The sequence below is a fragment of the Octopus bimaculoides genome, chromosome 7 (genome assembly GCF_046866305.1).
Source record: "Octopus bimaculoides isolate indiv1 chromosome 7, ASM4686630v1, whole genome shotgun sequence".
NCBI lineage: Eukaryota > Metazoa > Mollusca > Cephalopoda > Octopoda > Octopodidae > Octopus > Octopus bimaculoides.
Genome location: NC_142934.1, coordinates 62,420,726 through 62,444,549, shown reverse-complemented (window position 1 = coordinate 62,444,549; position 23,824 = coordinate 62,420,726). Strand labels below are relative to the sequence as shown.

General features: G+C 36.3%; 1 protein-coding gene across 50 annotated transcripts in view; it reads left to right on the top strand.

The window, feature by feature from the left end:
- Nucleotides 1-23,824, top strand: part of LOC106874649 (protein FAM135A) — a 293,022-nt gene that overhangs the window by 190,767 nt on the left and 78,431 nt on the right. For 39 of the 50 annotated variants that reach the window (XM_089355425.1, XM_089355405.1, XM_089355400.1 and 36 more), the window contains 2 exons: nt 3,149-3,322; nt 11,529-11,622. In XM_089355425.1, coding sequence (XP_089211551.1) covers nt 3,149-3,322; nt 11,529-11,622 — 268 coding nt within the window. Of the gene's footprint in view, nt 1-3,148; nt 3,323-11,528; nt 11,623-13,216; nt 13,334-23,824 lie in introns of all 50 variants that reach the window. The other 11 variants (XM_089355423.1, XM_089355391.1, XM_089355390.1 and 8 more) reach the window with 1 other exon arrangement.

Genomic DNA, 23,824 nt, shown 5'->3' with positions numbered 1-23,824 from the left:
TTTCAAGTTCCAGTCTTCCTCCAGAATTGAATGACTGGAAAGAACATCCACCAATATACAAGCCTCCCCAATCTTGCTTTAGAAGATAAAAATGGATCTGAACATTGCAAAATAAAATCTGATATGAGAATCAAGATTCCTAGTTCCTAGTTAAATATAATAATGAACTTATAGTATACATAGGCGTAGGAGTGGCTGTGTGGTAAGTAGCTTGCTTACCAATCACATGGTTCTGGGTTCAGTCCCACTGCATGGCACCTTGGGCAAGTGTCTTCTACTATAGCCTCGGGCCGACTAAAGCCTTGTGAGTGGATTTGGTAGATGGAAACTGAAAGAAGCCCATCGTATATATGTATATATATATATATATATATATATATATATATATATATATATATATGTGTGTGTGTGTGTGTGTGTGTGTATGTTTGTGTGTCTGTGTTTGTCCCCTCACCATCGCTTGACAATCAATGCTGGTGTGTTTACGTCCCTGTAACTTAGCGGTTTGGCAAAAAGAGACTGATAGAATAAGTACTAGGCTTACAAAGAATAAATCCTGGGATCGATTTTCTTGACTAAAGGTGGTGCTCCAGCATGGCCACACTCAAATGACTGAAACTAGTAAAAGAGTAAAAGAGAGAGCTCAGATGCACTACAATCCATCAGAAAAATTAGCCAAAACTGCATGTACAGGACATAGAAATTCACAGGAAGTGAACAGTGAATAAGTCTTAAAAAAACAAACAAACAGGGGTGGGGAACATCAGGTGTAGTGTTGGCAAATTTCAGGAAGCATGGAAATTTTGAAGGATGTAGTATCTCGACAGATAACAACTGATTCGGATAATTTATTCCATGCTTCAGCAATTTTGAGCATGAAAAAATGTTTCTGAAAGTCATGGGTGCTGTGTTGTTTCTTGATTGTGTAAGCATGTCCACGAATGTTAGGCATATGGAGTTCAAAAAGGTGCCCAAGGTTGTTGGAAAGACAGTGTAAAGAATCCATACATCCTAGCACATCACTTAAGTTTGCAGAATTGTTATTTAACTCGTGCACCTAAACCATATGCATGATTTAGAAAACATCACCATCATCATCATCATCATCATCATCATCATTGTTATCATTGTTGTTGTTCTGGTCGCTGTTGTTATTTGTTATGCTGTAATGCTATGTTTTCAGTGAAACAAGGTTTTGAGCCAAAAATTTTGGTCTCCACATATTCCATTGATATCTTTGGAAAAGGCATGATGATCGCAAAATCCCATTCCTCTTCCTTCTCCTACTCTAAGGCAGGAGTGGGGAACATCTTACCTATGGGCAAAATATTGCCCACATTCCATTTTGAAACTGTTTGCTGATACTCACATTTGAATATATTCATACATACATCTCTCTCTCTCTCTCTCTCTCTCTCTCTCTCTCTCTCTCTCTCTCTCTCTCTCTCTCTCTCCTCTCTCTCTCTCTCTCTCTCTCTCTCCCTCTCTCAAAACAGTAATTTAATACAAGCTGCATATCTATGATTATGTAAAATTGAAGATTTATTATTTCTCTCAGTATAGGTGCTTTCCTAACTGGTTTTCATACCCTTGCAACTTGGCCCTGGTATTAAAAAAGGTTCCCCACCTCTGCTTTAGGGCTTTGTGCTTACTAAGAAATTATTTTTAAGAGTTATTTTATTATTGTTGTTATTAATGGCTTTATAATTGCGACTCCTATTACTATTAATGAATAAATAAATTTTCTGTTTCTTTCCTGTGGTTGTTACTGTAATTGAATAATTGTATATTATTTCATAATGTTTAATACATTTTACTGAGAAACACTATAAAATTATTATTATGCCTTTAAATTATAATTTACATTCCTGACATGATTTTCTAAAATTGTGCTATTTTTTTCTTTATTTGATGAAGTGATTTGTTGTATCTAATTATGGCATTTTGCATTTGGAGTTCAGTTTCCATTGTAGTCAATTTTTTTCTCTTTCATTCTTGGGTGGGGTGGTGGTGGTGGTGATGGGGTCAATAAAGTAAGTGCCATTCAAGTACTGGGGTTAATTTTATTGGCTATATCCCGGCCCCATCCCATGTGTAACTTTATATACCTATGTCAGAATTCATTATTAGCAGTATGTATTGGTTGGACTGTTATTAATTTTATCTTTTGGATTATTAACTTTATCTCACTGAATTGTTTTGCCTGCTGCATTCTTTGATAAGCTTATAAAGGTCAAGAAAATGATCAGATTTAAATGCTGATTGAAACAAGTTGTAGATATTAATCCATTTTGATGTAGTGATTATTGAAATGGTTGAACTGAGGCTGGAGTGTGAGTATATGTCATAATTCAAATCCATGTGAGAGCTGGATTCTCAGCAGCTATATGCTAAAAAAGAAATTAATGGGTGGGTAGGTGGAGTAACATTTGTCAACTGTACTGTGTTTCCATTAACTGTGTGGTATTTGTTTGCAGCTAAGCACATTTGACCTGGAAAATAATTGTCTTTGAGAGGTCATAAATAGGTGATGATCTGATCAAGCTGCTATTTCGGCGTGGATGGGGGTCTCAATTTTCAATGGCGATAGAATTGGTTTGAAGCATTACTACTACTAAATCACTTCCTTTATAATACTCATCGACAAGAAAGCCTAACTTTTTAGCATTCTGATTACTCTGCTAAATGTAATGCTTATTTATTCACATTGTTTTGAATTTATTCAGCATTATCTCGCATCTTCAAGATTTTGATAATGTGATTGTTTATTTTTAGAATGACATTGTAGGGTAGGTGGGAAAAGCCAAGTCTTGCCAGTTTTAATGAAAGCACTAGAAGCACTAGAAGCTAGCAAAATGAAAGCACTAGAAGCACTAGAAGCTAGCAAAATACATAGCTCTCACTGTTTAGAATGTTGTGTTTTGTAGTACACACATTTGAAAGTAGATGAACTACTAAGCCAGCAAAAATTGTGTATGCCATTGAAGATGATATATAAACCATGATCCCAATCCATAGTGATAGCATCTTGTTAAGCTAAAAATACTTCTGAATGTCTTTAATATTGTGATTGATGTATATTAATCTATATAAATCAGCTTGAAAATACAAAACAAATTATTACAAGTTCTAACAATTTCTTTTTTAGGGCTAATATCCTGGATAAAATGGAGTTTGTAAGCCAACGCATTCTAAATTTACACTTTAGCCCAACTAAAGGTCTCCATCACTACGTGCCTGTTCTATTTGATTATTTTCATCTCTCAGCCATTGAAGTTATTATACATGGTATGCTCGTTGCTCTGCATCAACCTTACATCATGTAAGTATTACAGTCAAACTTTTTTTGTATAGTAGCTAAGATCAAAGAAACTGTGTGATATCGTGATTTTTATTTTTCTCCTACATTTTGCAGATATATTCTTCAGCGATCCCCAGGGACTATTCTTTCTATACGAAAGCATTTTCTTTACTCAATGTCCCATGCACCCACACCCCTTCTTTGTGATTCACTCATAACTCTGCTGCAGCTGGTCAGAGAAGAAAAACAAGACCTAAAGTACCTGAGGATCTTCCCCCTACTAAAATAAAAAAAAGCTTGGGTTGTATTTGTCCAGTAATGCTGCTCTTTTAAGGCTTTACTTTTCAAATTGTGAAAAGTGCCTCCATACTATCCCAACTTCCAAATTGCAACTGATACTTCTGATCTGTTGCAAAAAAAATATCCACCAACTTAGCAGAATCCTCTTTCCTTTCTTTTTGCAACAGCAAGGCTTCTGAATGTAGTAATCCCACATTGAAAGTCTCTGTCTTCACTGCCCACTAGGCAGCTAACTCTACACTGCACACACTTGGTAGATCTCCTTCAAATCTGTTCCCTTCCATCCTTTAATCACACATTCCAAGTGTGAAAGCTTCTTCAATTACTTTAAACCAACAAGGCTGCCACCCCTGTTAATGTCCCTTCCTTTCTTTCAAACACTATGTGCTAGAGCTAGTCCTTCCTCTCACCAATCTCCCCAGTTTCTCTCTCTCTACAGTAATCTATCCTGATTTTTGTCATCAAGTCCAACAATGCCCACTCTTATGAAGCTAATACAACTGCAAGTCAATACTTGCAGGAAAGACGTGGTTAGGTGAGATTTAATTCCAAAGGGCCAACATTCCGGGAAGGAAGAACTGGATGTAAGGGGTTGTGTGAGGCTTGGTAGAAGGGAAAGCAATAAGGATGATGAGAGAATAAGAGATGAATGGGTGAGGAATATCTAAGGTATCACCCTGGTTTGGATGTATTTTCATGGAAGATTGGAAACAAGGAATGCTGCATGCATGACGGTGATGTTTGTTCATAACTTTTGCATGATGTGAGGACAAGGAGACACAAACGTGCACTTGCACATATAAACACACACACACATACAATGTATACATCTATTTATATGCATATATAATGGGCTCTTTTTTCAGTTTCTGTCTTCCAAATCCACTCACAGGGCTTTGGTTGGCCCGAGGTCATAGTAGAAGACACTTACTGAAGCTGCTATGCTGTGGGACTGAACCTGAAACCAGATGGTTGGGAGGCAAACTTCTTAACCACTTAACCATCTAAACGAAAATACACTAAGTTAGCCAATTTAATCAGAGTTTGCTCTATTAATGTTAATATACCCTAATATTGTTTCTCAGATATACCTGTCTATATTCATAGGCAATTATCCTCTTTGATTCTTTATAGAGGTAAATGATTATGTATTATTATTGTTGTATGAATTACAAGTAGGTTAATAGACATACTTTACATGCCATGATATTTTCTATTCGATGTTTATGTCAGTGTAGTCCCTCAGCACCTCAAGTCACTGACATTACAATCACTATTGTTCTGTTAAATTTTGACATGTTAATGTCCTTTGTTTCTCATGGGTTATATAATGTTTTTGCTGTATATTACTAACTTGTGCTGAAAGATCTTTGGATTTTCTAAGACGGTGGCATTGTGTAAATATGTTACAATGATTTTATGATCTGATAATATATAGAGCATAACAAATATATTCACATACACGTACATGTGTGTGCATGCTAGTACATGTGAAGACACATGGCTTAGTGATTAGGGTATTTGGCTCATGATTGTAACGTCATGAGTTCAATTCCCGGTGGTGCATTATGTCCTTGAGCAAGGCACTTTATTTCATGTTGCTCCAGTCCACTCAGCTGGCAAAAGTCAATGTAGCTGTATATCAAAGGGCCAACCTTGTCACGTTTTGTGTCACACTGAATCTCCTTGAGAACTACATTAAGGGTACATGTGTCTGTGGAGTGCTCAGCCACTTGCATGCTAATTTCACCAACAGGCTATTCTGTTGATTGGATCAACTGAAACCTTTGTTGTCGTAACTGACAGAGTGCCAGTTAATGTTTTTATTGGTATAGCTGTGGTTGAGAAGTTTGCTTCTTAGCCACACGGCTTTGGGTACAGACTTTCTCTCTCTGTACAGAAACTTGGGCAGTCTGCTATGTTCCCAGGCTAACCAATGCTTTTGAATGAATTTGGTAATTTAATTCTGTGAGCTTGCAGAAACGTTAGCACACCGGGTGAAATACTTAGCAGTATTTCGTCTGCCGTTATGTTCTGAGTTCAAATTCCGCCCAGGTCGACTTTGCCTTTCATCCTTTCGGGGTCGATAAATTAAGTACCAGTTACGCACTGGGGTCAATGTAATCAACTTAACCCCTTTGTTTGTCCCCCTCTATGTTTAGCCCCTTGTGGACATTAAAGAAATAAGAAACTAAAAACCCTATTGTGTGTGTGTATGTATATATATATATATATATATATATATATATATATATATATATATATATATATATATATATGTATGTGTGTCTATAGTGACTGTTTTCTCGTATACGTGCAAAGCCATTGTTAGAATCATTGAAACGAGTCATTTATAATGCAATGTGACGCCCTTATATGACTCTTGAGTCTCGCCAAAGATTTTGCACATTTTATTGCATAATGCACAGTTGTGCTGGCGGGCAGAAGGAACCAGTGCTATAGTACGAAACCTTTTGACATGCCTTTTTAATCCTCCAACTGAATGGCACACCTTTCCATAGGTTGCACATGCTCTGTTGTAAACAATAGCTGTATCGCAGTTTACAAGGGGTTGATTCCTGTGGCTTATTTGATGGCTGACCAGGGCTGCATAACTTAAGCATTTCCTCCTACAAATCACACATGTAAAAATCAATACTCCTTCATTTTCTACTGGTTCATTCTTTCTAAGTTTTCTCCTGATCCTCTTGTGTTTCACTCTCTCTTTCAATCTTCGGGCAACCACTGTGCACTCTTTTTCTCCATCCGTTTTGGTTTTGTATTTCTCTCTCCTAATCAAATCAGTATATATATATATATATATAAAGTGTAGTATATTGCCACTTAAGTGTGGCTGACCCCTAGGGGTGGATGTTACTGTTGCTTTTAGCCCCAGGAGGACATCTCCTCCAGCTGGCTTATCGACACACGACTGTGTCCTGTTTGCCAAGGGAAGTTATCCCTCTCACCTCGATCAGCAGCACGAACGTATCCGGATTTCAGGGTTATTTCCCTTCGTCGGCGTTCGACAGCTGATGACCTTGGTGAGAGAGACAAAAACCTGGCAAACCTTATATCTTCTTTTCCAGTGAATTTCTTCACTGATATTGAAAAGGTGAAAACAAGCAATGTTAATTCTCTAAATGAAGTATTAACAGTAACTGCACGATAAAGTGTAGTATATTGCCACTTAAGTGTGGCTGACCCCTAGGGGTGGATGTTACTGTTGCTTTTAGCCCCAGGAGGACATCTCCTCCAGCTGGCTTATCGACACACGACTGTGTCCTGTTTGCCAAGGGAAGTTATCCCTCTCACCTCGATCAGCAGCACGAACGTATCCGGATTTCAGGGTTATTTCCCTTCGTCGGCGTTCGACAGCTGATGACCTTGGTGAGAGAGACAAAAACCTGGCAAACCTTATATCTTCTTTTCCAGTGAATTTCTTCACTGATATTGAAAAGGTGAAAACAAGCAATGTTAATTCTCTAAATGAAGTATTAACAGTAACTGCACGATAAAGTGTAGTATATTGCCACTTAAGTGTGGCTGACCCCTAGGGGTGGATGTTACTGTTGCTTTTAGCCCCAGGAGGACATCTCCTCCAGCTGGCTTATCGACACACGACTGTGTCCTGTTTGCCAAGGGAAGTTATCCCTCTCACCTCGATCAGCAGCACGAACGTATCCGGATTTCAGGGTTATTTCCCTTCGTCGGCGTTCGACAGCTGATGACCTTGGTGAGAGAGACAAAAACCTGGCAAACCTTATATCTTCTTTTCCAGTGAATTTCTTCACTGATATTGAAAAGGTGAAAACAAGCAATGTTAATTCTCTAAATGAAGTATTAACAGTAACTGCACGATAAAGTGTAGTATATTGCCACTTAAGTGTGGCTGATCCCTAGGGGTGGATGTTACTGTTGCTTTTAGCCCCAGGAGGACATCTCCTCCAGCTGGCTTATCGACACACGACTGTGTCCTGTTTGCCAAGAGAAGTTATCCCTCTCACCTCGATCAGCAGCACGAACGTATCCGGATTTCAGGGTTATTTCCCTTCGTCGGCGTTCGACAGCTGATGACCTTGGTGAGAGAGACAAAAACCTGGCAAACCTTATATCTTCTTTTCCAGTGAATTTCTTCACTGATATTGAAAAGGTGAAAACAAGCAATGTTAATTCTCTAAATGAAGTATTAACAGTAACTGCACGATAAAGTGTAGTATATTGCCACTTAAGTGTGGCTGACCCCTAGGGGTGGATGTTACTGTTGCTTTTAGCCCCAGGAGGACATCTCCTCCAGCTGGCTTATCGACACACGACTGTGTCCTGTTTGCCAAGGGAAGTTATCCCTCTCACCTCGATCAGCAGCACGAACGTATCCGGATTTCAGGGTTATTTCCCTTCGTCGGCGTTCGACAGCTGATGACCTTGGTGAGAGAGACAAAAACCTGGCAAACCTTATATCTTCTTTTCCAGTGAATTTCTTCACTGATATTGAAAAGGTGAAAACAAGCAATGTTAATTCTCTAAATGAAGTATTAACAGTAACTGCACGATAAAGTGTAGTATATTGCCACTTAAGTGTGGCTGACCCCTAGGGTCGTGTGTCGATAAGCCAGCTGGAGGAGATGTCCTCCTGGGGCTAAAAGCAACAGTAACATCCACCCCTAGGGGTCAGCCACACTTAAGTGGCAATATACTACACTTTATCGTGCAGTTACTGTTAATACTTCATTTAGAGAATTAACATTGCTTATATATATATATATATATATATATATATATATATATATATATATATATACATATATATGATAGATCGCTAGCCACTAAACCCTTTTCTATTTTCTCTCCCTGTTTATTTCTGTGTTCCTTTCTGTCGAAGAGCGTAGGCTTGAAATGTAAAAGACTTTCTCACTTCCCAAGCGTTAAACTAATACATCTGTTTGTTGTTTACACACCCGTCTTCGTCTTTTGTTTTTTTTTGTAAATTCTCGCTATATATGTGTGTATATATATATATATATATATACACACACACACACACACACATACACCCATGCCAGCATAGAAGGTGGATGTTAAATGGTGATGATGATGATGATGATACATATAACAGGCTTCTTTCAATTTCTTTTTGCCAAACTCACTCACAAGGTTTTTAGTTGGACTGTGGCTGTAGTAGCAGGAGACCACATTGGGAAGTAAGCTTCTTGACCAGAAAACCACACCTGTGCCTATATATATATATATATATATATATATATATATATATATATGTATATAAAATAGGTGCAGGCATGGCTGTGTGGTAAGAAGCTTGCTTCCCAACCACATGGTTCTGGACTCAGTCCACGTCATGGCACCTTGGGCAAATGTCTTCTACTATGACACCTGTTTCTGGCCCTCTGTCATACTCTAACCTCACATCATGTGACACAAAGCCTACCCCCAATACCACTTTGCCCGTCAGTTGAGGGATCCTTATCTTGCAAGCTACATTGAGACCTGACTGGTGCTGGTGCCACATAAAAAGCACTCAGTCTGCTCTGTAAAGTGGCTGGAATTAGGATGGCCATCCAGCTTTAAAAACTATGTCATTGCAGACAGTGGAGCTTGGTACAGTCCTCTGGCTTACTAGTTCCTATCAAACTGTCCAACCCATACCAGCATGGAAGATGGATGTTAAATCATGATAATGATATGTTGAGTGTTCTAGTTGATCCAATTGATGAAACAGCCTACTCATGAAATCAACGTGCAAGTGGCTGAGCACTCCACAGACACGCATATATGGTCATGATGGTTAACTTATACCCTTAGCTTATTCACTGAAAGAATGATGAGTCACTTGTAGTCACTTGACTTGCTAGAAACACCAACCAAATCTTCAAATCATACTCTACTATCTTAAATAAAGAAGGATACATTAGATATTATAATCAGTTGTATACAAAATGACAGGATGGTCACAGGTGGAGGATCTTTGATGATAAATCTGCTTCATTAGTGCTGGTTAAATAACAACAACTCTTGCAAATGTCAAAATTATAAGTTCTCAATACTGTTCAACCTGAATTATTAATGGAAAGTTTATATGAAGCTATTGTTATGGAGTTTGATTGTTTTGTTAATTCATCAAATTCAATGATAATCTATTCAGATTTAGGTTTCATAAACTAATAACAGTTTGACATCATATATTGGAAGAAACAAACATATTTAATGAAACTGCCTGATTGATTGTCTGTCTTTAATCAATTAATCAACTTCCATTCTTCGAAACACAATGTACTTATAACCTGTCAGTTATCAAATAGCTTGTTTAAGAATCAGTAATTTAATAATGTGACATATTGATATTCATTATTATGGAAGATTTCACCTCTACTGATGAAATATAATAGCAGATTCATATCTACTGAATAAAAAAAAAGCAAATACAGTTATGATTTTTACCAACATTTAATTCTACTTTCAATTTCTGTAAACTTTAATTCCTTATTTGTATTTTGCTTGTTAACACGTGATTATTTGATATATCTCATTATTAACCATTCTTCACTCTCTTCACATACTCTTGCTACCTCTACCTGCTCACCCTTCTTGTTCTTCTGTCCCCAGGGCCCACTTAACACATTGCAGTTGCCGCCTTAATCTCCCTTCTGAGCTCTACCCTGATTACTTTCATCCACTCCTGTACAATGCAAATAGCTATGCATCTCCTCAATACAAAATTCTTTTCCAGCACCTTTCATAACTTTAACCTCTCATCATCTAGCACAGGGGTTCTCAACCATTTTTTTTATCTATGGACCCCTTTGATTACTATTTCATTCTGGTGCACCCCACCCCAGTCAGTCAATGTTTAAAAACTTTTATATTAATAGAAATGTCTTTCAAAATTCCTATTTGTTTTGTTTATCACACATTAACTTGTGTATGTTGAACTATGTAAAATGTTAAAAAAAAACCCTAGCTGTTTCTTGCAATATATACCAATACATACAGCTAAGGCAAAAGTTTTTAGGGATCCTTAAAATACTATTGTGAATCCCTAATTTACTATTTGTTGCATGGACTCCCAGAAATCTTATATGGATCCTCAGGAGCCACTGATCTAGCATGAAGTTGCTTCCCTCTGTACTGCAGTCCTGTTCAGTTGAAAGGGATCTTAATGTTGTGAACCACATGATGGCCTCACTAGTGCTGGTGCCATGAAAAAAGCACCCAGTACACTCTGTAAAGGGACTGGCTTGAAAAGGGCATTCAACCTTAGAGATGACACCAAAATTGACATGTTGGTGCTTGATGTGGCCAAACAATATGTTAGGGTATGTTGAATTGTTCAACCCATACCACTGTGGAAGGCAGATTTAAAATGATGATGGTGGTGGTGGTGGTAGTAGTGGTGTTCCTGCTATTGCCACCTTCAACTGTTGTTGGTGATGGTGAATTGGCAAAATCAGATAAAATGCTTTGTGGTATTTATTCCAGTCCAGCTATTTACATTCTTAGTTCAAATCTTGCCTTGGTGGCATTTAAACTAAGAAAGTGAAGTTGGAAGAAATGGCGCTAAGCATTTTGTCCAGAGTACTAATGCTTCTGTCAGCCCACCACCTTAATAATAATAATAATGATTAATAAATAATGTGGGAACTATCCCTAAAGATCTGAACAGATGGAGAGAAGAAATAGGCATAAAACCCAGTTTAGTACAGCTGCAGAAAACAGTGTTATTAGGGACATCTAGGATACTTAGGAGGGTTCTTGGCATCTAAGGCTACTTGTTGTAGCCAGATGTTAGGATTCTTTTCTTTTCCAACAGTCTAATCTGTTGAGTGTATATGAATGATAATAATAATAATAATAATAATAATAATAATAATAATAATAATAATAATAATATTTGGTGTGTTTTATCTTTCAGTTTACCTCGTCCTCCAAAATCAGCTTGGGCTGCAAAAGGGCCTGAACATTCCACGTTGGAGTCAGTGTATTTTGGAAACCGGCCTGGAGTTGGGGTAAATAGATATTTGTTGTTGACTGTGCATATTTTTAAAGAAATTGATTTATTAGTAAAATATATTTCTCTCATATGTATTTGGTATAGAATTTCATATGGCAGTAGTTAATGTTTAATTGTTTGTTTTCATAGTTTTGTTAAGTTGCTTGTCTCGAAGCTATTCTGAAAGACAAAATTATGTTATTATTCTCTGCTTTACTCCATTTGATATTTTTAGTTGTTTGACAATTGTTCATGTATCATATATTCAGACATCATTTTTGTTCATACAGTTGTTAATTATAAATTAGATGTTTTCGGATATCATTTTGTTGAAGAATTTTTGAAATATTTTGTAAAAGCAAACTTTTTCCAGGTATGGCTTTAATGTAGTTAAATATAAATTGTGGGCAGTTATGATTGGTAAACATTGTTAGTTTTGGTACATTGGTGTCTCCTATTTTGATTTCCTTTAATCTTCTATTATTCAAGTTCTTGGTAGAAATTAAGAAAAGTTGTCTTCTTCTGTAATTTCTGTGAATCAATAATGTAACACTACTCAATTAAAGGGGAAATATACTAATTGGCTTTCAACCAATTTTAAATAAAAATGAACTGTAATCTAGAAATATCAAACATAATCATACATATTATAGTTGCATCCAATTATATCTCTAATGGAAATTCATTAATTAATTATAGTCCTGTATGTATGTGTTTTCCATCTTCTGTTATCTTTAGAATTTCATATCACCAGAACTGATCTCTAAATATATATCACATTTAACAGACCACTTCACTTAATACCAGAAAATGTCTGCAATTTTATGTTGTATTTCAGTAATTCTTGCTGTAATCTTTTGTAATTGCTTGGATTATGTTCTTAGTATTAATGACATTAGTTCTCAGGTTTAATATTTAATTTTTTTTCTCGTATTTTCATGGGTCAGATAATATTTCTATACTTGGTTAATCGTCTTAAGACCTGATGTTTTATTTATTATATTTTCCAGTTGAATATAAATTGTCTAATTCTCAAAGGACATAAAATAGTTATTGCTTCAATGAAGAAAATACTTGAATTCCATTGTTTTTTTTTTCTTTTGAACATCTTTTCTATGGATTTAGAAGCTCACCTTCATTTCCATAGGTTTCTAATGTTGCTCATTGTTTTGTTACTTTTTCTTTTCTTTGTAAGGGTGAAAAGTTAGCTAGTAATTTGATATCTTTTCTTACTATGAACAGAATCAGGTAGCAATACTTTTAATATACTTACACATAATACTAGATTCATTTGGCTCAGTAAAACAAAATGCTTTACTAATCTGATCAGATTTATGTCTCTGACTATGTAAATAGATTTCTATCTATCGGATATTTTTTCTCTCATCAAAGAGGCTACATGAAAAATGTGATAATTGGTAAGAATAATCAATGATACCTGAACTTATCTAAGGATAATTCTGCATAATCTTTGGTGTTTCCATTCTCCAGTTACCTTACCATTTCTAATATTTTCGTCATACCAATCACCATGTGTTCATCCACGTTTATCATCCTACTCTGCACTTTATGAGTATCAGTCTGATTACATTGATGCCTTCACATCATAGAATGTGTTTTGTGACGAGCCATTGGCTGGTGATTCATTGACAAGGGACGCGACCCTCACTCCTCAATGTTGCAAGTCATTTCCTCAGATGCAGTCAAGAAAAAATGAAAGTCAGCAGGTAGGAGGAAGTATTGATGAGGAATGCAACTTCTGTTTATTAGCTGTTCTGATGTTCAGTAACATTGATACTCTGTATTCAAAGATTTTTTGAGAAACCAATGTCATTTGTTCTATGTTTAATATGATGAAGGGTTAATTTTAAAGTGAAAATTTTTATGATTCATTTGTTGAATAATAACATTAATAAATCTTAGTTTGAAGGTGTCCCATGTTAATTTTTCAAAATTCTATTTCCGTCTGTTTGAAGCAAGAATTATTATAGTCCAATATGTGTCATTAATATATTTGCAATTCCAGTTATTTTTCAGTCACTTCTGGATATTGTATTTAAATCTCTGATCATGCAATATAGAAAACTCTAAAGCATCTGGAAACAACTCTATACTGCTATCATGGGCCATTGTTATACATCAAATTGAAAATATGTTATATACAGTAGCATTAGAAAAAATTCTGGGCTAAAATACAGCCAGTACTTATTCCATCGTTCTCTTTTGCTGAACTGCTAAGTTACAGGGGTGTAAACACACCAATGCCGGTGGGGGACAAACACAGACAAAAGGACACACATATACGCAATAGACTTCTTTCATTTTGTCTACCAAATCCACTCACAAGGCTTTGGTTGGCCTGTGGCTATAGTAGAAGACACTTGCCCAAGGTGCTACACAGTGAGACTGAACCTGGAACTATGTGGTTAAGAAGGAAACCTCTTACAAACTGCCACATGTATGCCTATAATATGTATGTATATGTGTGTGTGTGTGTTTTGTTGTTTTATGATAAAAACTGAATAGTACTCAGAAAGCAAGTGTATATAAAAAAAAATGTGGATAAATCCATGTTAAAGAGATTATCTCTACTCTTTGGATTAATTATCCTAGTGAAGGCCTTTGGCAGGGTAGCATGCTTTGTAGTTTGGAGGTCGTTAAGAAAACCAAGTGTAAAAGAATGGTTTATGAGAGCTCTGCACATCATGTATAGATGTGACTTTAAACTATACACTCACACACAACCCACATATATGCATGTATGCTTTTATATAAATGCATATATATTTATGTATGTGTATGTATACATACATGCTTACTCAGACACACGCACACATGTATTACACATACAACCACACACATATACACACACAATGCATTAGCTCTATTTACATTAGTGCCACAATTTTTTTTTCCTTTTTGAAATAGTTTGAAGGGTCAGTACACAGGAAGGATCGGTACACAGGGCCATCGGCAGTCCTTTGTGACTGGTGAAATATTGAAATTGATGCACTTGATATTTTTCTAGAGAGCGACTGCAGGAAACCCCCCCCCCCAAAAAAAAACATAGACAAAGAAGGAGGGAGAGCTAGAAAGAATTCCATTAGACTGATATTCAGTAGATGTGGTGCACTGAGATGCAGTGAGTGATTGGAATCTTCTATTATCTCTCTAGGTTAAAACAAAAACAAAAAAAAAAAACCCGTAAAAGACTTCTACATACCTTTTGAAAACTTTAACTTCTTAGACAATGGTAACTTGAACAGATGACATTGATTTTGGGCATATGGTTAATGTTAATATTTACATTCCTGTTTGAAGAAGGAATACTAACTTTAAGCATTGTAACTATTTGTTTAGTGTCTGGTATTTTCTCTCAAAAATGCTGGTGATTTCAGTGTAGTTGATGACTTGATGAATTTTGCATGGCCTATTTGATGAACCTCAGTAGACTAGAGGATTGTTTGCTGTTAGTTTTCATTTTGTACAGATACATTTATCATCACTAATAATATGCAGTCTATGAGAAACTTTTCAATGTGTTGTTACTACTAATCTGTTTTCCCTTTCTGCTGGCTTTGTCAAAAAAAAAAAAAAAAAAAATCTGTTAAGTATATTGGGCATTGTTTAGGTAAGAATTTAGTTACATTTATTTACCTAAATAAATGAGTTACAGAACTAAGTTTCATAATTATGTTCTGTGTTCAAATTTTGGCTAGGCTAACTTTGTCTTTCAATTTCCATGTGTTTGATGAAATATTTCCAATATGTATATAAGCGCTGGCATGGATAGGTGCTGGCATGGTTGTATGGCTTAGAAGTTTGCTTTCCAAAAGTGTGGTTTTGGGTTCAGGCCCACTGTGCGACACCTTGGGCAAGTCTCTTCTACTATAGGCTTGGACTGACCAAAGCGTTGTAAGAGGATTTGGTAGATGGAAATCGAATAAAGCCTGCTGGATGTGTGTGTGTGCTTGTATGTGCTTATGTGTGTGTGTACATGTGTGTGTGTGTGTAAACATTGTGTGTGTGAATGTGTATGTGTGAACATATGTATGTGTGTGTGTGTGTGTGTGTGTGTGCGATGGGTTTTGTGTGATGGGTTCTGTGACTTCTTTCTTTCCTTGATATTCACAAAACGTTGTAAATGAGTCTCCCCATCATGCAAGCAGTGTCTTTCATTTCTACTCTTTTGCAAAAACATTTCCAGCCTTGGGGGAATAATACCATACTTGGAAACAGATGGGGTTTGGTGACAGGAAGGACATCCAGTTACAGAAAACTTTGCTTCAACAAATTCCACATGAGGTTTGTTGTGAACATGGCAATAGTCATGTTAAAATAATGCTGATGATGACTGATAGTTTGAGTCTTGACAGTGTCTCCTCCTGAGAACGATTAATTTCCAACCAATGAGCTGTTGAGTAACATCTGTGTTATTGCTTAACAAGATAGAAATAACAGCCAAATCATACACATTGTACACTGGTAAAAAAAATAAATAAATAAAGGCAACATATATTGAATAATGCTGTAGAGGTTATTGGAAAAAGAGACAGATTGATTGCAGCTAGGATGACTTTGAGTAGAGGTTTGCTTGTTCAGGTTAGACATGGTCCTAAATAGGAACAACAATAATACCATCACAACGATCTTAAACATGAATATCAATAACAATAGCCAATGAGGGAGTCTCTGTGTAGTCAATTAATCTGCTAGTTATAGCAACTGAATTTCCCTCAAGTCACATCCTACAATTTAAAAAAAAAGAAAAAAAGGAAATGACACATTTGTCAATATATGTATTCACAGACAAGGGATTTGAAATTTACTGAAAGCATCACTTATTTCATATATATATTTATATAAAATTAATGTGATTTTGAAATATGATCGATATGATCTTTGATCAATATGATCTTGCACCCTCATTTATTAATTTTACCTTTTTGGTTTTAATTGCTATGGTGACTTATATTATAATGTATTTAGTATATCTTGATTTATTGATATATTATTAGAAAATCTTATTATATTTACTATACACTTTAACCAATTTGAATTTTAGCACTCGCTTTTCAACGGTTTTTATCTCTTGAACTAATGGGAGCAGGCTTTCTCTTTAACCTGGAGTAATTGTGGAAACCTCTGATTAGAAAGGAGATCATAATGATCAAATTTTGAAAGCACGTGATAAGGTTTATCAAACTACTCCATTCTGTGAGTTCTCGCCAAAGAAAGATGTGGTTTGCTGCTTGCAGTCCCGAATATTTTATGTGGTTAGTGCTTTTGTGTGGCTGTTCAAGTTAAATTTCAGCTCTCATTTGTAGCAGTTCCAGGTGCTATCTTGAACCCTCATTTATATATATACACACGTGTGTGTGTGTGTATGTGTACACATGTATGCATGTATTTGTGTTTTTTTATATGCTTGTGTGTGTGCATATATGTATATAAATTTATAGAATACATAAGGGCTCTCCTGGTGGATTAATTGTTAATCATTGGGTATATCATCCCAGTGATGTAGACTTGTAACATATTATCTCTGTGTAAAAGATGATTGGTTGATTGTTAAAGGGTGCACTATTGAGTATGTTAAGTAACCAGATCAAATATTTCTCTAAATATGAATTGTTATTTTATTCTGTTATAATGTCACAACTGTCAGCACATTTAATGATATAACCTTTTACATTTGCCCACATGTTAGTGGGACTTGAAATTTACCGAAAGCATAACTTATTATTAAAATTATTTCAGTGTTTCTTGGTTCTGATTAGCACCATGACTCTTATATTAGAAAATCAATCTATTGATTGACCTTATCCAAGATGTTTGCAAGTCCATTGTTTCTGGTTTTGGATGATTTAAGGCTTTGGTGAGAATTAAATTATAGCACTTGAGATGCGAAGGAGAATAAGATTCAACAGACATCCTAATATGCCTCTATTCACCACTATTATTCTTCCACTTTCTTTGCCATTATTATCACCATTTTCATCATCATTAATTAGAAATTAATGACTGACCTCTTAACCTATAGAACATGCCTCCTAACTACCACTTGAACATTATCTGAAGAAGTTTTCAAATACATTCCTGTGTAAATCCACTTCTGTAAACTCTGTACGAAGCTACTTCATTGGTTTTCTTTCAAATTGTTAACACTTCTGTCCTCAATCAGTATAATATTGTAACAATATCTTCCACACCAATGAACTGTTATTTGTTACATCCTACATCACACCTACAAATTGGAACCTTCTCTACATAGAAATACAGTAACATGAGTGATTGGGAATCATATCTGACCGGAAATGGCAATTCTTAGTGCAACTGCTAAGCACTAATGCTAACACAATTATAGCACTAAGCAAGCATGCATGCGTACATATACTCATACACACACACACAGAGTAAAGTCCCACTTAATTTGACCATCACAATATATATGGCTGTGTGGTAAGTAGCTTGCTTACCAACCACATGGTTCCGGGTTCATTCCCACTGCATAGTACCTTGGGTAAGTGTCTTCTACTATAGCCTCAGGCCGACCAAAGCCTTGTGAGTGGATTTGGTAGACGGAAACTGAAAGAAGCCTGTCGTATATATGTATAAATATATATGTATATGTGTGTATATGTTTGTGTGTCTGTGTTTGTCCCACCAACATCGCTTGACAACCGATGGTGGTGTGTTTAGGTCCCCGTAACTTAGCGGTTCGGCAAAAGAGACCGATAGAATAAGTACTAGGCATCCAAAGAATAAGTCCTGGGGTCAATTTGCTCGACTAAAGGCAGTGTTCCAGCTTGGCCGCAGTCAAATGACTGAAACGAGTAAAAGAGTAAGAGTATATATATATATATATATATATATATATATATATATATATATATATATATATATATTGTAAACAAACTTAGAAGTATTGAGTAAGTTGATATTTTACAGAAAATAAAGGAATTCTCAAACACAGGATGGCTGTAGAGACAGCTTAAAAAATTGGGTAAATACCCTTTAGAAGATGGGAAAAAGTGGCCAGCAAGCCGCTACAGAGAATTTTTGAAACTGTCCTCACAGCTATCCTGTGTCTGAGAATTCTTTTATTTTCTGTAGACTGCGTGTGAGTGTGTATGTGTATGCATGCATGTATGTCTATGTATGTCAATTTATATATGTTTGTGTGTGTGTGTGGTTAATTGTTAACTAACTAGTTTTGTTCAGGAAAAAATAAGATTTGGGGTTAGGTCACTGCATCTTTCCATGTCATTAACACACAAATATGCAACAGTAAGTGTATCTATGCATACACATACACACAATCAGGTGTATTTTGATTACAGGTATATCCTTGTAGAATGGATCTTTTCATCAATGAAACATGTGTAAGGGTATTTTCAGTAAACTTATGAATGTATCTTTACTTTTTTTTTCTACATGTACTTTTGGTGGACATGAACATGCTACTTACAATATTAGCAATGGTTTTACGAACATGTAAACATGTAAAATGAGTGTTTGGGATGCATTCATAATATTTCATAAAGCAGCACAATTTCTGGACAGAACACTGCTGGTTATCTATGGAAACAAAGAAAAATAAATAAATAAATAAATAAATAAATAAATTAATAAATAAATAATGGGAGGAGCCAGTTTAGTTTTAAATTGGATATTTCAGACATGCATTTTCTGAAAAATAAATATTTTCTGCAAAATAAATATTAATTTGTGTAAGCTCATGTGGTGTTGGTATCAATGTATTTCTAGGACTGCAAGTCTTAGACAATATTACATGTCCCATAGTATACAAAATGATTAGCTATATGAGCAATATACCTCTTTGTTCATGCATTATTAGACTAATCCTGAGAGTCTGAAGTTGGAAGATCAATAAGAGGAAAAGCAATATAAACAATCATTTATATCACACACAAGAAATCTGAAATCAAAATCGAACCGAATCCAATGACTGGTACCTATGCCAACCTCTCCTTCATTGGACACTAAACTCTGCTTGCGAAGACCTGTTGGGGCAAGTGAAATTGAAATCGAAATTGAACAATATTTGATGACTGGCACTTGTGCCAGTGGAACACTAATAGCACTGTCTGAGAGTGTTCATTGCCAGATCAGCTATCTGGCTTCCGTGCTAGTGGCCCGTAAATAGCACCATTTGAGTGTAATCATTACCTTGTCGCCTTCTAGCACTTGTGCTGGTGGCACGTTAGAAAATCATTTGAGTGAGGTCTTTGCCAGTGCCACTGGACTGGCTCCTGTGCAGGTGGCACGTAAAACACACCTTTTGAACGAGGCCATTGCCAGTACCGTGTGACTGGCCCTCATACCGGTGGCATGTAAAAGCACCCACTACACTCTCGGAGTGGTTGGCGTTAGGAAGGGCATCCAGCTGTAGAAACTCTGCCAGACAAGTTTGGAGCCTGGTGCAGCCTTCTGGCTTGCCAGTCCTCTGTCAAATCGTCCAACCCATGCTAGCATGGAAAGCGGACGTTAAACGATGATGATGATGATGATGGCAAGAACATGTAGAATGATTAACGGCAGTGTATGCACAATGTTTCACCATGCAGCACAAGTTCTGGACAGAACATTGCTGTTTATCTGTAGAAAGTAACCATGTATCTCCTCTAAAGCAAGACACATGTTTCTGTCTCTCTGTCACACTCTAAGCTTTCATTATCTGGCACAAGATCACTTTCAATGCCACCCCCCCTCTCAAAGGATCTTTGTCTTGCAAATTACTTGGTGACCCTGGCAGTGCTGGTGCCATGTGAAACACATCCAGTCCACACTATAAAGTGGTTGGCATCCAATTTTAAAAAATAAAAAAACATGCCAAAACTAACCTTGCCTGTGTTAGTGCCATGTAAAAAGCACTCAGTCCACTCTGCAGTGTGGTTGGTGTTAGGAAGGGCATCCAGCTGTAAAAATCAAGCCAAAACAGACAGCGAAGTTTTCTGCCTAGCTAGCTCCTGTCAAACCATCCAACCCATGCAGACATGGAAAGCAGACATTAAATGATGATGATGATGATGATGATCTCTCTCTCTCTCTCTCTCTCTCTCTCTCTCTCTCACACACACACACATGGAACTCAGTTATCTGGTTAAGTTGCTGTAGTTTGGCCATAAAAACATGAAAATTGATGCACAAGGAAGAATTGACATAAGAAGAGTCAGTGTATTTGTATCATGTTGATAAACTGAAACAAAAACTGTCTACTTAAGAGCTTTCTGTTGACTATCAAAATCACAGGTGCTTGTGTGGAAGAGAAGTGTAGTCAGTGTCATCAACACATCTCTTGCAACAGTTATCTATTGAGCTAGCTGATACATTTCCTGATCCACATTAAGTGGCTAACTACCTAAGATAGTTATTCTAAATTCACTGGCGTCTCTAATGCCTAATTTTAAAAGTAGGCACACTCATCATGGTCTTTCATAATGTGAATTATTCATATCTGTAATGAAGCTAGAATAACTTTTCAGAATCTCATGCTCCCATGTTACTGAAACTATAACTTTCCAAATGTTGCAAAAAATGGTGCATTCATCTCAAGAACCCTATCATCATCATCATCATCATCGTTTAACGTCCGCTTTCCATGCTAGCATGGGTTGGATGATTTGACTGAGGACTGGTGAACCAAGAGGCGACACCAGGCTCCAATCTGATTTGGCAGAGTTTCTACAGCTGGATGCCCTTCCTAACGCCAACCACTCCAAGAGTGTAGAGGGTGCTTTTACGTGCTACCGGCACGAGGGCCAGTCAGGCAGTACTGGTAACGGCCACGCTCGAAATGGTGTATTTTACGTGCCACCTGCACAGGAGCCAGTCCATCGGCACTGGCAACAATCTTGCTCGAATGTCCCTTCATGTGCCAGGAAGGCGACATTGGTAACGATCACGCTGGTGTTATTTACGTGCCACCGTCATGGAAGCCAGACAGCTGCTCTGGCAATGATCGCGCTCAGACGGTGCTCTTCACTCTTATTAATATGCCATTTTAAATCCCAAAGTCAGATGTTGAAGGTGGCTGGACTGCAGTTGAGGAAATTCACTGCTTCTCTCAGACAACTTTATGTTGGATGCACATGTTGGAAGCCAGAACGATGCTCAGTGTGGAATGACCATGAACATTGTTTATTATGAATCCCTTTGTGGAGAATTGATTGTCTGTATTTCTGTAAGGGATAAGTTTATATTGAACTGTATATCCCTGTTAGCAGAAAATGCAATTGTTGCATTTCAAATAAATAATCCTTTCCACTATAGGCTCAAGGCCTGAAATTTTGGTGGAAGCTGGGATGGGGAGTACTAATTGAGTATGTCGACCCCAGTGCTCAACTGGTACTAATTTTTATTGACTCAAAAAGGATAAAAGACAAAGTTGACTTCTGCAGAATTTGGACTCAGAACATAAAGTTGGAAGAAATGCAGCAAAATAATTTTGTCTGAGATGTTAATGTTTCTGCCAGTTTGCCACCTTCAAATAATAATACATTAGGCAGAATTATGTTCAAAAAAATTATGTTCAAAAAAGTTATTTGTTTTCAGAACAATGCTAGTTATCTTGCTTGTGGTTGTGTGTGTGTAGAATATGATTATTTATGTTGATTTTTCTCTTATTGATCTTCCTATTCTGAAATTATTGTAATAACACAAGGATAAAGACGTATAATGATTTTGCATGCTGTGGGACATGCAATATATCTCTTAATACGCTATGATTTACTATCCTAGAAATATCTTGATATCAAATTAGCTTTCATAGATGAATATTTATTTTGCTATAATGATGCATGTAGGTGCATACAAATGAATCTCGCAATACTTACATGCATTTTGCCAAAATGATATTCATTCACAAACATTAATATACATATTTAGTATATACATAATACTTGGAGAAGAAGGGGAAGCAAAGACAGAATGCTTTCCTTTTTCCTTGCTCTCGTAGTATGATCTTTGATAATTTTTTCAAATATTTTTGATGGACTGCCATATAGCAAAATGAGCTGGTAGCCTGTAAAATATTGTTCTTAATAAATATGATATAGTCTCATTTCTATTATATAGTGCTCTATTTTGCATGTATGTATGTCTATATGTATGTGTTTGTATATGATTGGAATGGAAAGGATGAATGTTAAATAAAAGCTATCTTTTTTTTTTTTGAAACGGTTGGGTTTGTCTCATTGGGAAGGAATAACCTTGGTGTTTTATCCTTGGCAAATAGTAGTTGTGAACCCCTTTATTCAGAGGAAGGAATTAAACTCAAAGCAGCAAAATGGTTGTCTTTAAACATTTTCTTTGTTATTCTATTGTCTTAGTCATTTTCCATTCCTATTATTATAGAGTTTTTAGATGTTTTTCCCTCAACTTTTCTCATTACATGGACAAATGTATGTGTGCACGTGTGCATGTGTGTGTGTGTGTGTGTGTGTGTGTGTGTGTGTGTGTGTGTGTGTGTGTGTGTGTGTGTATTACGTGAAGAACTATAAAACTCTGTAACATGTTATACATCAAGAATTATTGAAATTGCTTTATTATCTGCTTGTTTATTGAAATTTTTTGTTCTTTTTTATTGTATGTTTGTCATGCCTGTTGTGATGTTGGTGCATCATTTAAAAAAAAAATATTGGCCTTGATTATTGTAAATATCTGTTTGTTATTTCTCTATTTTATAATTGTGTTCCGTTCATAATGAAATGTCCAATAGAAATGAAATAAGATTTCAGATAAGGAAACACTTTGTCTCCCACGTGAGTCACGTAGTAGGCAAAGTACAAAATTATTTCGATTCTAGAAAGTATTTTCTTAAAAATAAGATTACATATTTACATACACACTTGCACACTCTCTCTCATCCCCTCTCCCTGCAATGTTGTATGTCTTTGTAGTCTTATATACATTGCTATGGAACCCTAATTTCAAAGCACAGGCTTTGTTAAGGTTAGAACATTGAAACCTTGTAGTGTTAATGGAGGTAGCTGTAGATCTGTATCATTACTTATGAGCTGCAATGAGTTTTATTGGTATTCTGAGGCATTGCTTTAATACTAGTATACTTGAACTTACATGTTTAGGATAAATTTCTGCTAGAAATAGCAGCCAAATCGCCCTTATTATCTTAGAAAAAAAGGAAGAGATACAGCATGTCTGTAAAAAAGGGGGTCATAGTCATAACTGGAATG